The 15,936-nt window shown below is 47.2% G+C and overlaps 1 protein-coding gene across 7 annotated transcripts in view; it reads left to right on the forward strand.

The window, feature by feature from the left end:
- vps13d (vacuolar protein sorting 13 homolog D) overlaps nt 1-15,804 on the forward strand; it is a 45,207-nt gene extending 29,403 nt beyond the window's left edge. For 4 of the 7 annotated variants that reach the window (XM_020618948.1, XM_020618952.1, XM_020618949.1 and 1 more), the window contains 30 exons: nt 1,359-1,464; nt 2,322-2,468; nt 3,203-3,338; nt 3,448-3,495; nt 4,004-4,154; nt 4,617-4,833; nt 4,921-5,168; nt 5,251-5,442; nt 5,526-5,652; nt 6,675-6,817; nt 7,012-7,142; nt 7,606-7,781; nt 8,088-8,211; nt 8,615-8,850; nt 8,933-9,035; nt 9,398-9,555; nt 9,649-9,757; nt 9,910-10,080; nt 10,537-10,638; nt 10,882-11,031; nt 11,443-11,577; nt 11,777-11,873; nt 11,957-12,120; nt 12,246-12,380; nt 13,069-13,236; nt 13,462-13,594; nt 13,831-14,026; nt 14,134-14,265; nt 14,346-14,586; nt 15,018-15,804. In XM_020618948.1, coding sequence (XP_020474604.1) covers nt 1,359-1,464; nt 2,322-2,468; nt 3,203-3,338; nt 3,448-3,495; nt 4,004-4,154; nt 4,617-4,833; nt 4,921-5,168; nt 5,251-5,442; nt 5,526-5,652; nt 6,675-6,817; nt 7,012-7,142; nt 7,606-7,781; nt 8,088-8,211; nt 8,615-8,850; nt 8,933-9,035; nt 9,398-9,555; nt 9,649-9,757; nt 9,910-10,080; nt 10,537-10,638; nt 10,882-11,031; nt 11,443-11,577; nt 11,777-11,873; nt 11,957-12,120; nt 12,246-12,380; nt 13,069-13,236; nt 13,462-13,594; nt 13,831-14,026; nt 14,134-14,265; nt 14,346-14,586; nt 15,018-15,149 — 4,508 coding nt within the window. In that variant the 3' untranslated portion in view covers nt 15,150-15,804. The remainder of the gene's footprint in view (nt 1-1,358; nt 1,465-2,321; nt 2,469-3,202; nt 3,339-3,447; nt 3,496-4,003; nt 4,155-4,616; nt 4,834-4,920; nt 5,169-5,250; nt 5,443-5,525; nt 5,653-6,674; nt 6,818-7,011; nt 7,143-7,605; nt 7,782-8,087; nt 8,212-8,614; nt 8,851-8,932; nt 9,036-9,397; nt 9,556-9,648; nt 9,758-9,909; nt 10,081-10,536; nt 10,639-10,881; nt 11,032-11,442; nt 11,578-11,776; nt 11,874-11,956; nt 12,121-12,245; nt 12,381-13,068; nt 13,237-13,461; nt 13,595-13,830; nt 14,027-14,133; nt 14,266-14,345; nt 14,587-15,017) is intronic. The other 3 variants (XM_020618950.1, XM_020618955.1, XM_020618956.1) reach the window with 2 other exon arrangements.
- Nucleotides 15,805-15,936: the final 132 nt, after the last annotated feature.

Raw genomic sequence — 15,936 nt, forward strand, 5'->3', positions numbered from 1 at the left:
TTGTTTCTTTATGCTTTGTGTTTTGCCTGAACTGCATGACTTGTTTGTCGTCGTTTTCCACTGCATGGCCAGAATCCTTGGTTGACTGCTGCCGTTGAGGAGCATGTACAGATGGTGACAGATGAAAGGACGACCCAACACAGAGTCCCAGTGAGGTGTTGGGCCACCACGTGACACCAGAACAGCTCTACCTTGACTCTCCAAGTCCCTGAACCCTCCTGGAGGGATGAAAACTCCTCTTCTGACAGATGTTCCCTCATGTGGTGTTTTAATGATGGTGGTGGAGACGCTGTCTAACACGTCGCTCCAACATCTCCCATAGCTGTTCAACTGGGCTGAGACCTGGTGACTGGGAAGGCCACAGCATCTGGTTCACACCATGGTCATCCTCATCAGACCAGTCAGTGACCCCTGGTGTCCTGAGGACAAGGGCGTTGTCATCATGGAGGAGACCACTCAGTTATTCAGGGTTTTCCTTTCATTTGTCACCGTCTGTAGTAGTGGTCTGTACTGCATTGATTCTCGTCAGTCAAACTTATCATCGTCTATAGTTTTTACACTATTTAATCTTAAAGAATTTAAGCAAAGTCTTGCCATCTGCTAAATATAAACTAAAGGGTTGCTAACACCCTGGTCACCCTGTCTTTCTTCTCTATAAGAAGTTTGCCAAATGTTAATTTTCCCAAAGTTGTACCTTATTTGTTTATTTTTGTCATGAGCATTTTTAAAATAGTTTTCTGGCATTTTGTAAAATGTTACAGTAATGACTGTGATGGTAAGTATAGAGCAAAACGCTGCAGAAGGCAACACTGTGTTCACTTTGCTTCACTGACCTCATTTTTGATCTGTAAGTTGCCGTTTAAGTTTGTTTGTAGTTTGTAGTCACGTCCGTATGTTGAAAACTAAAAGTAAGAATTTACTTTTGTAAAGGGGAACTCCAGTGATTTCTATAAAGCTGGGGCTGCAGCATCATGACATTTAGTCTGTAGTAAGGCTCAGGCTCCCGATGCACCTGAAAATGGCTTTTCACGCTCAGAGTCCATGATGTAGACTTTCTGTTTGTCAGCCTGAACTGGGGTAGACGTCACGGTGTGTCATCGTCTCACAGCCTCTGATGCACCTCACTTCCCAGAGGCTGACTAGTCACCCCCGACTACTACGTTGATCTGTTTGAGTAAAATCAGTGTAGTGCCCCTTTTAAAAGAAAAAATCAATTCACATCTCTTGTGCCTTGGCTGCTGATTAGGTTTCACTGCTCATGACTGTACTGACTGAACTGAATACGCTATTGAAGTTAGTACAATGTGAAAGGCCAAGCATACTCATCTCTCTGATTTGGTTTTCATGTCTGGTTCCAGCAGAAGTCAAACTGTCCAAGAGGAGGCAGCCGTTCGTGCCATATGCTCTGCGCAACCACACAGGATGCACCATGTGGTTTGCTACTCTGACTACGACCCCCACAAGGTAGGGACAAGTGAGACTGGAGATAAGGCATGTTTGAACAGATGACTAGGACTGTGCACTGACTTGGGCCAGGATGGACTCTAGATGACACCATGAGACCACAGAGAGTCAAGTAATGTTATACTGTAGATTAAAATATTAAATCTGAGAAATGTCAAACTGTTTCCTGATTTAGTATGAGACTACTAAGAGATGTACAGTATTACATGTGCTCAGGAAAATTGTGCCATAATGCCCTGTTACTGTATGTCTGACCGTTTGCTAATCTGGTGGTGTGGGGCAACTTGGAGCTGAAATATTCTTTTTATGGAAATTATTGGTAAATGTATGTCATGTGCATCTACTCTCATTTACAAAAAGTGTAGGACAAGCTGTATATCAATGCCAAATTTGGTGACATTTGAACTATTTTATCCTGATGCTGTAAGCAAAAGGTGTGATGTTACCATCTGTTGATGGATTTGCATGTCTCATTAGCTGCTGACATTAAGCTCAGCCATGTCGCTATGATATGTGATGACAGGTCATAGGGATGGCAGTGTTGCTCAGTGCATTTCTCTGTCCAGAGCAGGATGTCTCAACAGCTACTGTCCAGATTGACTTAAAATGGAACCAGATCTCCTGAAGTTACCATAAGATTCATTGGTCTTTTTCATGCTCCTGTTGACAGTTATGATCTTCTGGCCTTTCTGATAGCTGCATCTCTGTTTTTCTACTGGTAAAGCTCTAAGAACGCTGTTTTCACAAGCACTAACTGTCCTGCTGTGAAAAAGTGTAACAAAAGTTGAATTCATGTCCAACTTTAGACAAGTTAAAGGATTCTCCTGTGCAGACAGAGCTGTTTCCGTTCCCCACAGGGTGGCGCTGTCACACAGCAGTAGTGCAGACTCAGACGCCTACGGCCCAGGAACCGATGACACCCACAACGTCAGCCAGTGGAGAGAGGTGCTGCCTGGGGAGGAGATCCCCTTCGAGTTTGAAGCCCGTGAGAAACTGCGCCACCGGTACGTTCACAGCACCTGTGGATATGAAACTGGCAACTGGTTTAATAACTCTGTGACTACCTGCTGTCTTGACTGGTTGTCTGAAATTAGATTGGCTGAGGAATCTACACACTGTAATATGATGATACAAGGTTCCACTGTGTTGTATTTCTGTTTTACTTTGAAGTCAGATAAATCAGCTTGATTTAATTAATTTATTATACTTTATTAATCCCCATGGGGAAATTTCTTACTGATGGTGGTGCTGTCAGTCACTGCCTGAGCCAGTAGGCCCTAACCCTGACCCTAGGGATTTGATTGCAGGGGTTTGGAGACGTGCCATTATTCCTATTAGTTTTGATAATACTTTACATGTCAACTTAAAAGTGTCGGTGGGGTCTGACAATGATAAGAGAACTAATTCTGCATTTGGAAAACACAGTGAAAATCCATCTCACGTTGTAGAACCTATATCTATAAAGGTACTTTTCTCTGCAAGTATCAGTAAATGTGCTGTATATGTGTGCATGTTCCCGGTTAGAGTGATGACACAACATCAACACAAGACAGACTAAGGACTTTACAGTGTATGTGCTGTATTTGCTGGAGTTTGTACATGTGCACATACTGTACACATGATGATGCGGTGCGCTGGTCTGTGGGACTCGACTGTAAACCTCAGTCTAGTAGAAGTGAAGACTAGATTGTGATTGCGTGTCCCTGATCCCTTGCTGCCTCCTCCTCCTCCCCTGCAGACACACTCATGAGCTGAAGCTGCACCAGCTGCTGGTGCGGGTGTGCGGCTGGGAGCAGGTCAAGCCAGTGTCTGTGGACAAAGTGGGCGTTTTCTTCCGTTATGCTGCTCCAGACAGAAACAACTCCTCCAACACTGTGAGCACGAGTCAGAAACTCAAATTCATGTTGATCGTGTTAAAGGTTTCTAATAAACTGACCTAGAGGTTGGTGCTGAACATTTGTTTTCTCCTTGACTGTTCCGCAGGTTGGCAGTCCTATCAGCAGGACCAACATCATCCACCCACATGTTTACGTAAGCAGGACAAGTCTTGTTTCTACAGCAGTGATCAGTTAGTGAAAGTAAGCTTTCAGTGTGGAGTCTGTAGCCACAGTAGCAGCTTGATGCTTATTGTACACCAGCAGTACAGAATGGAGACATGACTTTAATGTCCTTGCCTCTAATAAGGCAAAAATCATTACAGTTAATTGAGTTAAGTCGTGACTGGGGTTAATCAGTGGATTTACAAAAGGACTGAGCAGCAGAGAGGTGATTCTGAGGTGACTCTGGTGTACTGCTAAGTTAGTGCTGTGGAAATACACTGAACGTACCCAGACAGCAGGTCAACATGGAGTCTTTGGATTTGGATTATCATAAAATTAAAACAGGAACAGATCTGAAAACACACAATGGCAAGTACTGATGAAAATGGGACATTGGAAATAAAGGCTTGTGTCTAACGGTAATAAAACTTTCAATAAGGTGACACAACACAAATGCTCAGTATGAATCGAAACTGATTTGTCACTTGTATCCCTGTCAGTTCTCGGCCCTTCCTCTTGTCCGAGTGGTCTTTGCCATCACGATGGAGGGCAGTGCCAGGAAGGTCATCACGGTCCGCTCTGCGCTCATGGTGAAGAACCGGCTCGATGTGCCTATGGAGGTCAGACTCGACAGCCCGTCGGCTCCTGACAGTAAGACACTGCTCTGTTCGACTGGCTGATACACCTGAATCAATCAGTTAAATAATGTGTGCAACGCAGATTGAAGCGACTGTTTGTAATATATTTTATTTTATTAACATAATTCAGTTAGGATCTATTTATTATTTTTAAATATTTCAAGTTATTTGGTCATTTATTTTATTGTCCTTATAAAATCTTAATCATTTAATTAGATTTTTTTTAATTATTTGATTGTGTTTAAATGTAATTACTGCCTCATTTCTATTAAATCTCATTGTTTATATAATACTTTATCATATACATTTTATTTATATGATAGTTATATTAAATCCAACTCTTACGTTATTTCATATTTTTATAGTATTTATATTTTTATCCTTAATTTATTTTGGTTTCATTTCCTTTCATTGGATCCATTTTCAAAAATCTCTTGTCAAGTTAATGACGTCGGCTGTGTCCCTGTGTTGACAGAGCCTGTGGTGTTGTCTCCCATCCTGCCTGGCCAGGCCTCGGCAGTCCCCCTGCACCTGACGTCCTGGCGGTTGCAGGCTCGGCCCAAAGGCCTGGGCTTGTTCTTCTGTAAGGTTCCCATCCACTGGACCAGCGTGGAGCGGCCCGGAGAGGTCAGCAGCAGTAAGAAGAAGTGTCAGTCCGCGGACTTCGACGACAACGTCAAGAGTAGTTTCAGGTAAAAACATTCGCTCTGACATTTTGGTGTTTGTTTGTGTCTTCGTCACATCTGGTTCCATTGCCTTCGCTTCCCTGCGTCCTGCAGGTTTTGTGTCATCATCAAAAAGGAGAACTACCCGGACCAGCTGCCAGCCAAGAAGGTTTCTGGCAGTTCACAGGAGATCTATCGACAGCCAGGCCACACCATCTACCTGCTGCCCACCATGGTGCTGGCCAATCTTCTGCCCTGTGACCTCAGCTTCTACATCAAAGGAACGTCCATCAGAGGCTCCTTGAAGCCGGGGAAAGAGGCCGTGCTTCACGCCACCGACACTTCGCAGAACATGGAGCTAGGTCAGGACCCACCAAACTGCAGTTTCCTTCCTGAGCATTTCCCTAGTCCTCACTCCGGTTGTTCATGCTGTGTGTCTGTCAGGAGTCCTGCTGGAGAACTTCTCCGAGTGCAAAGAGCTGCTGATTCCTCCTGGGACCCAGAACTATGTGGTACGCATGAGGGTGTACGACACCAACAAACGTCTGCTTTGCCTCACCATCCGCATCGTCCTGCGAGCACAGGGTGCTCTGAAGATCCTCATTTCTGCCCCCTACTGGCTTATCAACAAGACTGGTAATACCAGCTTTGTTATTAGCTAGAAAAAAAGAACTTCAAGAACTGGCTTCTTTGTTCCCTAAAGCCATTTCCTCCCTTAGGTCTGCCGCTAATTTTCCGTCAGGACAATGGCAAAACTGATGCTGCAGGACAGTTTGAGGAGCATGAGTTGGCCCGGAGCCTCAGCCCGTTGCTGTTCTGCTACACTGACAAGGAGCAGCCTGCTATGTAAGTGTGTGTCAGAGACCAGACCATCGGTTCTACCCAGCAGAACCCCTCCTGGTGTGTTTATTGTAAGAGGGAGTGTCAGTCCGCGGACTTCGACGACAACGTCAAGAGTAGTTTCAGGTAAAAACATTCGCTCTGACATTTTGGTGTTTGTTTGTGTCTTCGTCACATCTGGTTCCATTGCCTTCGCTTCCCTGCGTCCTGCAGGTTTTGTGTCATCATCAAAAAGGAGAACTACCCGGACCAGCTGCCAGCCAAGAAGGTTTCTGGCAGTTCACAGGAGATCTATCGACAGCCAGGCCACACCATCTACCTGCTGCCCACCATGGTGCTGGCCAATCTTCTGCCCTGTGACCTCAGCTTCTACATCAAAGGAACGTCCATCAGAGGCTCCTTGAAGCCGGGGAAAGAGGCCGTGCTTCACGCCACCGACACTTCGCAGAACATGGAGCTAGGTCAGGACCCACCAAACTGCAGTTTCCTTCCTGAGCATTTCCCTAGTCCTCACTCCGGTTGTTCATGCTGTGTGTCTGTCAGGAGTCCTGCTGGAGAACTTCTCCGAGTGCAAAGAGCTGCTGATTCCTCCTGGGACCCAGAACTATGTGGTACGCATGAGGGTGTACGACACCAACAAACGTCTGCTTTGCCTCACCATCCGCATCGTCCTGCGAGCACAGGGTGCTCTGAAGATCCTCATTTCTGCCCCCTACTGGCTTATCAACAAGACTGGTAATACCAGCTTTGTTATTAGCTAGAAAAAAAGAACTTCAAGAACTGGCTTCTTTGTTCCCTAAAGCCATTTCCTCCCTTAGGTCTGCCGCTAATTTTCCGTCAGGACAATGGCAAAACTGATGCTGCAGGACAGTTTGAGGAGCATGAGTTGGCCCGGAGCCTCAGCCCGTTGCTGTTCTGCTACACTGACAAGGAGCAGCCTGCTATGTAAGTGTGTGTCAGAGACCAGACCATCGGTTCTACCCAGCAGAACCCCTCCTGGTGTGTTTATTGATCTGTCCTGATCCCAGGTGTACTATGCGGATCGGAAAAGGGATCCACCCAGACGGAGTTCCAGGCTGGTGCCAGGGCTTTTCCCTGGACGGAGGGAGTGGGGTCAGGGCGGTGAAAGTTATCCAGCACGGGAACAGGCCTGGCCTCATCTACAACATAGGCCAGTTGGTGCATTCACACTCAGTCCAAACGGCACTGATACATCGATGCATGTGCACTACACTATAGATACAGTGGACATCATCACCAGTTTCTGACAGTTTGATATTAAGAGCTGAAATGTCTCTGTTGCTACTGTTGCATTATGAGTAAAAATGTGTCAGGTATTCATTGTTGCCTGTCTGATCAACACAGGCGTCAGTGTGCGGAAAGGAAAGGGACGCTACAGGGACACTCACATAGTGACCTTTGCCCCACGCTACCTACTGGACAACCGCTCGACTCACAAACTGGCCTTCGCTCAGAGAGAGTTTGCCAGAGGAAAGGTAAAGAACTGACTTTCAAAATGAACTGGAGCCTCCTGGTTTAGGCTCACACCTCATACACCGATCACAACCTTTGTTTCCTGCTCCTCCTGTTCTCTTCCATCCTTTCCTGTTTGCATTTCTGTGTTGACCTACTTTGTCCTAAGGTGTGTTTCTACCTCAAAGTTCATGGTGGGGGGGGAGAAGTTCCTTTGGTGGAAATGGGACTTATTCAAAGGCAAAATGCCAAATAAATGAACTTACTGTGAATAAGTTAATGATGAAGTGAGTGATCCCAGTGAACCCGTATACCCAACAGGGCCCTGGAACCAGAGATCTTTGTTTGATAAGTCAGAAACTCTGCTCTGTTTCAGTCATCAAATGAAAATCTTTGTTTTAAGAACGCTCTGTCTGTAGCCTGTTGCTCAGTTTCACCGGTAGAGTCCGCTCTGATCGACGTCATTAATGCAGACGTTTGTCCCAGGGTACTGCCAACCCCGAGGGTTACATCTCCACCCTGCCGGGCTCCAGCGTTGTCTTCCATTGGCCCCGCAACGACTACGACCAGCTGCTGTGTGTGCGCCTCATGGACACGCCAAACTGCACCTGGTCTGGCGGCTTCGAGGTCAACAAACCAAAGTCCTTCCACGTCAACATGAGGTCAGCGCCATAATAGTTTGAAAATACACCTTTTGTTCTGATTTTTGGACAGTTCATCCTCCTACATCATATACAGTATAAAGATCGTTTCACTATAAAGCTGAGTCCAGTTACCTTTTTAGTATAAATGTAACCCTCAGCCGGTCCATCAGGAAATTGCATATGTCAACTTTTTGACAGTGTCTCAGGATACGGTGGTTATTTTTCCATGCTATGAAACAAAAACGCATCCCACCAACTCAGTTGTGACTGAGTGAGCGAAGTGAGTTATTTGACAGGTTTATTAACGGCTCTTGGTTTGAGCAGGGACACCCTGGGGAACTGCTTCTTCCTGCGGACAGAGATCAGCCTGAAGGGAGCCACCTACCAGGTCTCCTTCAACGACGCTGACCAGCTGCCTCCACCCTTCCGCATTGACAACATCTCTGAGGTGAGCAACAGTTCATCAGCTTCAGTAACATGAATCACTTAGTGGAGTCCCTGATCTCTCCGCCTTGGTAGTGTGGATGTCATTCATTGTTCAGAGCTACAAGCTCCACGTTCAGAGAGCAGAGTTCAGGCCCTGCCTACATCACAGCCCCACACACCTGGCCAGTCACTGTGTGGCATGTGTTGGATTATTGGACTTTTTGTTTCACAGTTAGAAAAGGTGCCAGATAGACACGCCTCTGGTTCTGATGTTGAGAGAGAGAGAGAGTTCTGAACACTGTTAGACAACCTAACAAACGGTCTGAATCTTACAAGGGGGGCATTAAAATGTAAATTAAAAATGGGAAAATGTTGCCAACTAGAAACCATCCAGTCACATTAAGCTGCTGTTTGAATGCCTTCAGGTGCCTATCCAGTTCTGGCAGCACGGTGTGGCTGACATCCGGCTGCACACAGAGGTGAAGGCGGGCTCGATGCTGGACTACGCCTGCGACGAGCCCACCCTGCCCCCCTACCTCACGCTGACTGTGAAGGGAGCCGGATCCTCCGAGGTCACGGCCGACATGAACTTCTTCAGAGAATACAACAAGCTCTACTATGAGAACTTCATCTACATCGCAGCCACGCACACTTTCTCACAGTAAGGGGTCATGACTCTAACGTAATGATACCCTGTTATAATTAATGTCTTAAAAGTTGGCAACATCCTTCTGCTGACACAGGGAAGCCGAGAAGAGACCTGTTGGAATGAAGCGTCTGGTGAGCTGTGCTGAACTCGTTCTCGATGTGGACACAAAGACTCAGAGGGTCATCCTGAAAAAGAAGGTACAAAAGTATACAAAAGTATAACCCAGAATGAACAAACACTGACTTTTTAAACCCTCACTGTCATGACTGTTTGGAGGGGAAGAAGAAATAACACAGTGCTGCCAGATATGCATTGGTTCAACTTTCTACAGCGTGAGCGTGAGTTGCTTTTCGGTGCTTAACGTGACTGTAAACTGAATATCTGACTTTTGATGAGACAACACGTTTGGGTAACTGCTTGGCTTTAGCACTGTTTTCTAGCATTTTACAGAGTAAGAGATGATAAAATCTCTTATTGCGAAAACAATAAGTTGCGTCTTATGGAACAAAGCAGAGCGCATTAGTGAGTGTGCACTAACATGGATGTGGCTGCTGTGCAGGAGCCAGGGAAGCGCTCCCAGCTGTGGAGGATGACGGGCAATGGCATGCTATGTCACGAGGGCTCATCTCCACCGCAGAGCAAGCCGGCCCAGCCACGCCCACTGGACTCTTCTCTGGTGCTGGACATCGCCGGGCTCGCGGCTGTTAGCGACAACAGGTTTGTACAGTGTCTGTCAGCTCAACCCAACGACCGATTCATTTAGTCGGTGAGGTCTGTCATTGAGGACTCCTGCGTCTTTGTCTCTTCTAGTTTTGAGCCTTTGATGCTGAGGAGGCCCGACTCACGCCGCAGCACCACCCAGACGTGGTACTTCAGCTCAGGCATGCTGACCTGTGTCCTTACCCGGCTGGTGGTGCAGGTGGGTACACCGAGCTATGTGATACTGTGAAAAACGTCATTACTGAGTTTCAGGAACAGAGAATACTGTGCACACTCACGTTTGTTCTGCTAGAGTTTCTCTGCAGTCGTTCTCTTCAGTTTTATTTTTAATGTATGACCTGTGACCTTCAGGTGAAGGGCGGCGTGGCCGGACTCTATGATGGATCAGAGGTGGTGCTGGGACCAGACTCGGGGCTGCTGGAGCCTGGCCCTGAGCAGCTGTTCATCAACCAGAAAATGAGACCTGGTTCTGGTGTGCTGTCGGTCCAGGTGCTGCCAGACGGACCCACACGGGTCCTGCAGGTGGGAATGAGACCCAGTACAACTCAAAAGGAAAACTAATCTGTCACCAGTAAAAGCCCTGTCCCTGAGCCACACTTTGAGGGGTTTTGTTCTGGTGAATGTGTATTACCTGTCTGGGCTTTTTCCTCCTCTGTGGCCTGACCGCTCAGAGACCTGGTGGTAATAAAACAAATGGTGCTACTTTAGGCCCATCTAAAGGGTAATATAGTGTAAATGTATGTTATCTGCCCTTCAGGTAGCCAGTGCTTTCTTTTCATTTCTATACCTCCACTCACTCTGTGCTCTGTCTGCCGTACTTTTGTTCTGTCAGTAATATAGTAATAAAGTACATAAAGAGCATGGAAGCAGTTATCAGCAGCTGAGGACCTTTACTACAGAGTTGTCGATCAGCCTGTCGTGTCAGGGTGAACCTCATGTTTCTACTTAGAGACTTTTGTTTGACGTGCCTGTTTGTAGATCAGTGACCTCAACCAGAGGCGGCCGGTCTGGAGCTCCCCCAGCACAGAGCAGGACCAGAGCAGAGACGACGTGAAGAGGGAGCCTGAGCAGGAGCTGGAGGTACGTTTTACATGCACCGTGGTTTGTCACTGACCTTCATGTCTGGTGAAAAAATCCCTCATAGTTAAATGATGCATTCATGAACCCACACTTGTTCCTTGTTTTTAATGTATTAATCACATTTGTTCCTTATTTTACTTGTTATATTTAAAACACGTGTATGTGCTACCAGCTGCTGAAGCTCATGGAGTGTTCGGATTGTTATGTGCACTTTGTCTATGACCAGCTTGTGTCTATTTCCAGGTGCTGGTGAACTTGGATGAAGGTCTGGGTGTGTCTCTGGTCAACAAGGTCCCAGAGGAGCTTGTGTTCACTACACTGTCTGGTATAGATGTGCACTTCACTCGCACTGCTGCCAACGAGGTGTTGGAGCTCAGCATTCAGAACATCCAGGTGAGCTTCCAGGCATTTTGCTGAATTTGGCAGAGAGGGTAGAAAGAGGGAGCCCACAGAGTAGGCGGAGCAAAAGTCAGTGAGGGCGACTATGAAATTTTGGTTGTGCAGCTTCAAACCACTGAAGACCAGTGGCAGAAAGACCCTCTGAGCTTATCAGCAGACCCCAGGAAGCATTAGATGTTGATCAGCTGAATAGTCAAGTCACCTGGTTGTCAACATGCTGACTTGTCTCTTTACCACACTAATCATAGTGCACATAGTAACAGGTTCATGCCAGCGTTACTGCCCCTGCTGCTGCATTACTGCTGCCCACACACACTGCTGGTTTGATCCAGAAGTTTCCTGTGAATATACAGTTTAACTTAAGACTGTGCTGTGCTAAAGCGCGGTTTGTCGTGTTGTCATCAGGTGGACAACCAGCTGCTGGGGACCACCCACCCTGTGATGCTGTGTGTCACCCCCAGCTCCAGTGACAGCGGCCCCGCCCTGCAGGTCAACTCTGTCAAGGTCCCCAGCAGCCTTATGCTCACTGATCTCTTCAAGGTGAGTGTGTGTGTGTGTGTGTGTGTGTGTGTGTGTGTGTGTGTGTGTCGCGCACTGTATTCACGCTGATATTGTTACATGAAACAAGAAATCAACACACACTACAGAAACCGTAGACTTTGTCGAGGACCAGATACTTCCTGGTTTCCTGTGCAAACCAGACAAGGTGACACTTGATATAACCCTGATGTGTTCACAGCACCTCATGGTGACGGCCCAACGCTTCACAGTCATCATTGAAGAGAAACTGCTGCTCAAGCTGCTCAGCTTCTTTGGATACGGACAGATAGAGGCTGGTAGGTCCTGAGCTGAATGCCACCATTCATGTCTGTGTGAGTAAGCAGGGAGTGTTGGCTTAAAATTAAAAATTAAATCATAGCTGTGCTGAGTGCAGAGCTGGAGAAGTTGGATGAAAACCTCTACGAGAAACCCAACGAGAATGCAGGACCCCTGAAACGTTACTACTTTGAGAACTTGAAGATCAGCCTCCCTCAGGTCAAACTGAGCAGCTTTACCTCTCACAAGCTGCCTCCTGACCTCAAGGTAACCTGACATGGACCCTCTGGAGCCCTTCTCTGTCTCCAAATACCAAGAAGTCCCACTGCTGTCACTCACTTTCTCCCAGCTCTGCTTTCATGTTCTTCATAGAGATATTTTTGATGCTATAGGCTCTGAAAGGCACCCTGGGCTTTCCTCTGGTTCGCTTTGAGGATGCTGTCATCAACATGTACCCGTTCACCAGAGTGCACCCCTACGAGACCCAGGAGATCATCATCAATGACATCCTCAAGCACTTCAGAGAGGTAAAGTGCCAAACACTTCAATCAAGCGCATTAGGAAGGGCTGCTTTGAACATCAGGCCACTACAGAACTTGGATCAGAGCTGACGGTGACACACTGAAACATTTATTTCAGCCCTTCTTAGAGAACACCTACAGAGCTCCAGAGAATAACACTGGGACTTTTTAAAATGAACATTTTTTTATTTCCCTCGCAACTGATTCATAGGAACCGTTAGTGTGTTGTTATAATGCTCCCCCTGTTTGGGACAAACTACAGATACAACAGAAAGGAGATGATGCATTTATCACATTATTTCCAGCAGGTGAGGACGTGTCTGACACAGACCATCTCCTGCTGTGTGCTACATGTGTGAAAGGGCAACTCAGTATCCTGACCTTATGCAGGCCACTGTCTGGAGTTCATGCTCTATGTGAAAGCAGCTTGACCCATCATAAACTAATGTGTCACAGCTAAATTCCTAATCACAGCAGGCGGTTAGAGTCGACTGAGGCAGTAGACAGAGCTGGACAACTAACTGCACTCAGCTGTAAAGTCTGCATCATTTGTATTAGATGTATGCAAAGGAAAGATCATTTCCATCACCTGTGAGCAGCTACATGGACACATATCACACACACAGGTGTGTCATGATGTGGCAGACTGTCTGGTTTGTGTCAGGTCAGAACTGTGTCGCTTTCTCATTTGTAGGAGCTGATCAGTCAGGCAGCTCAGATCCTGGGCTCCGTAGACTTCCTGGGAAACCCAATGGGCCTCTTCAATGACGTCAGTGAGGGCGTGTCTGAGCTCATCAGGTACGGCAACGTGGGCGGTCTCATCCGTAACGTGACCCACGGTGTGTCCAACTCCGCTGCTAAGGTACGCCTCTGTGTATGCCTAACGCTGCTTTGTGTTTGGTGGCTTTTTGTGCTGTGCTCTGTATTTTTGCTGCAAAAACCTTTATTTAAATGTATTGCTAGGCTGTGGCATTGTTGCATTAGCTGTACAGGTGTTGCTGCTGTGTCCGCTCCTGAATATGCACAAGCATCTAAAAGCATGTGAAGTAGAAGTCATGTAGTGTGAACATCCTGTTGTGTGCATCAGTTTGCAGGGACTTTATCAGATGGGTTGGGGAAAACCATGGACAACCGGCACCAGACTGAGCGAGAGTACATCAGATACCACGGGGCCACCAGCGGAGAGCACCTGATCGCAGGGATCCATGGACTGGCTCATGGTACAGCCTGGAAACCTTTCTGGGTCTGGGTATAGTTACAGCAGTTCCATGGGGGTGGGCAAAAAAACCGTCTAGTGAGTGGAAACCGGGGGCCTCTGTCACCAACCAATCTGGCTAATTACACACTGTAACTGCTAAAAAGCGAGGGGCAGCGCACAACAGTCTGACTAACCTTAAACAAAGCTACTGTGTCTGCAGCTTTTTGTGTTCTTAGAAATAACCTCCCCCTCCCTCAGGTATCATTGGAGGTATGACGAGCATCATCACCTCCACAGTGGAGGGGGTGAAGACAGAGGGCGGAGTCAGCGGCTTCTTCTCAGGTCTGGGTAAAGGTCTGGTCGGCACAGTGACCAAGCCGGTGGCTGGGGCTCTGGACTTCGCCTCAGAGACGGCGCAAACGGTCCGGGAGATGGCTAGTCTCAGTAACCACAGGTGGGTCCAGGCTGCGACTCTGGATGTCACCAAAACTATCAAGTCCTGCTTGTACAGTAAGCGCTGTGTACCAGGTGTAAAGTGTATGTTCTTGCTGCGTTGTTCAGGCTCGGTGTGCAGCGCGTCCGGAAGCCTCGCTGCTGTAAGGGACCTCAGGGTCTGCTGCCTCGCTACTTGGCTGTACAGGCTGACGGTCAGGAGCAGCTCTTCCAGCTCACCGACAACATCCACTCCGAGTAGTGAGTCTCACTCTTCTCACCGTGTCTGATACCCAGGTTACTTGCACTTCCCTCAGACCGACTTGTTTTCTGTTTGACAGCTTCATCGCTGTGGAGCCCATCGACAGCTACTGCGTCCTCATCTCCTCCAAAGTGGTCTACTTCCTGAAGCCGGGGGACTACGTGGACCGTGAGGCCATCTTCCTGGAGGTCAAGTATGATGACCTCTACCACTGTCTGGTCTCTAAGGATCATGGGAAGGTGTATGTGCAGCTCACCAAGAAGGCTGAGAGTACCGGCAGTGGTGTCGCCATTCCTGGCCCCTCCCACCAGAAACCCATGGTGAGACTTTTAAAAAGAAGCTCTACAAATGTTGTAAGAATCATTTTCTAAACTGAAAGTGTAACATGTGCGGCGTGTAACATCTCACGTGCAGGTGGCAGGAGGCTTGCACTTATCTTTACACCAGACGTGTTCACTCGCGCACTAGCAGCACTTGTATGGAAGCAGATCCCAACCAAAACCTTCAAGGGTGAACAAACCACATTTCATGCGTTACTCATGCTTCCATACAAGTGCTTCCAATGCACGAGGGAACACGCCTGTTGTAAACACGAGTGCAAGCCTCCTGTGGCCTGCACGCGAGATGTTACGCACTGCACACGCTACACTTTCAGGTTAGACACAGCAAAATCAACGATCAACAGGGATCATCCGCTCATCTGTCTGATCAGCGTCTGTAAGTGTTAATCTTGGACCAATCATCTCCACAGGTCCATGTGAAGAGTGAGAGTCTCGCCATCAAAATCTCTCAAGAAATCAACTACGCAAAGAGTCTGTACTACGAGCAGCAGCTCATGTTGCCGGCCAGTGAGAATGAGGACTGCTTACTGCTCGAGTCCTGATCGGCTGACTTTCTACGAAGGCGTCTGAAGGGTTACTAACTTTTCTTAGCACCTTGGAAGGTGGTTTTTATTGGTTCTTATAGGCCTCAGGTATACTTAGAGTTTGACAAGCAGCAGTAAAGGTAACAGTCACCTGTGCACTTTAAGTCACATGACCTGACGTTTGACATAGTACAAACATGTACAGGATATAAAAAAGAAATCTATAAGGCTGTGTATATGTAGAAAACACTAACACACTGGTTCACATATCCTACGGGTGTCCTCCCTTTGTGAATAGACTGAACTATAAATAGCTTTACTATAAATCAGTGTACATAATGTATTAATTATGAAGTATGGAGCAGAACAGACGCTGATATAACGTGAAATGTAACAGTCTGCCTTTACAAACTGTATTTTGTGCATAAGAGACTGAGGCTGTATGCGCCTCTCACATCCTGGAGCTGCCTGTCACTATCAGACGTGCTTTTATAATGAGCCCTGTGTTCTTTTCTCCTCTGAGGGACAGTGGGGATGTACAGTACCTCTGACCAGGCTCTACCTTTTACACAACTTGTTGAAGACTTACATGTTCATGTGCAGAGCTTTGGGTTTGGTTTGGCGTAAGATTTTCTTGAGCTGAGATGTGTAATAGAGCAGAAGTGGAGTCCAGGACAAGCCTCAGCCTGTGATTCTGCAAGATAATGTTTACATGGACACTGCTTTAAATAAAGCACCACACCTGCAGCACTCCCTGTGTGGGACCTCTATAAACCAAAACACGTACAGTATCGGCTGTATTCTC

This window comes from Monopterus albus, unplaced genomic scaffold, assembly GCF_001952655.1.
Source record: "Monopterus albus unplaced genomic scaffold, M_albus_1.0 scaffold212.1, whole genome shotgun sequence".
NCBI classification, from domain to species: domain Eukaryota; kingdom Metazoa; phylum Chordata; class Actinopteri; order Synbranchiformes; family Synbranchidae; genus Monopterus; species Monopterus albus.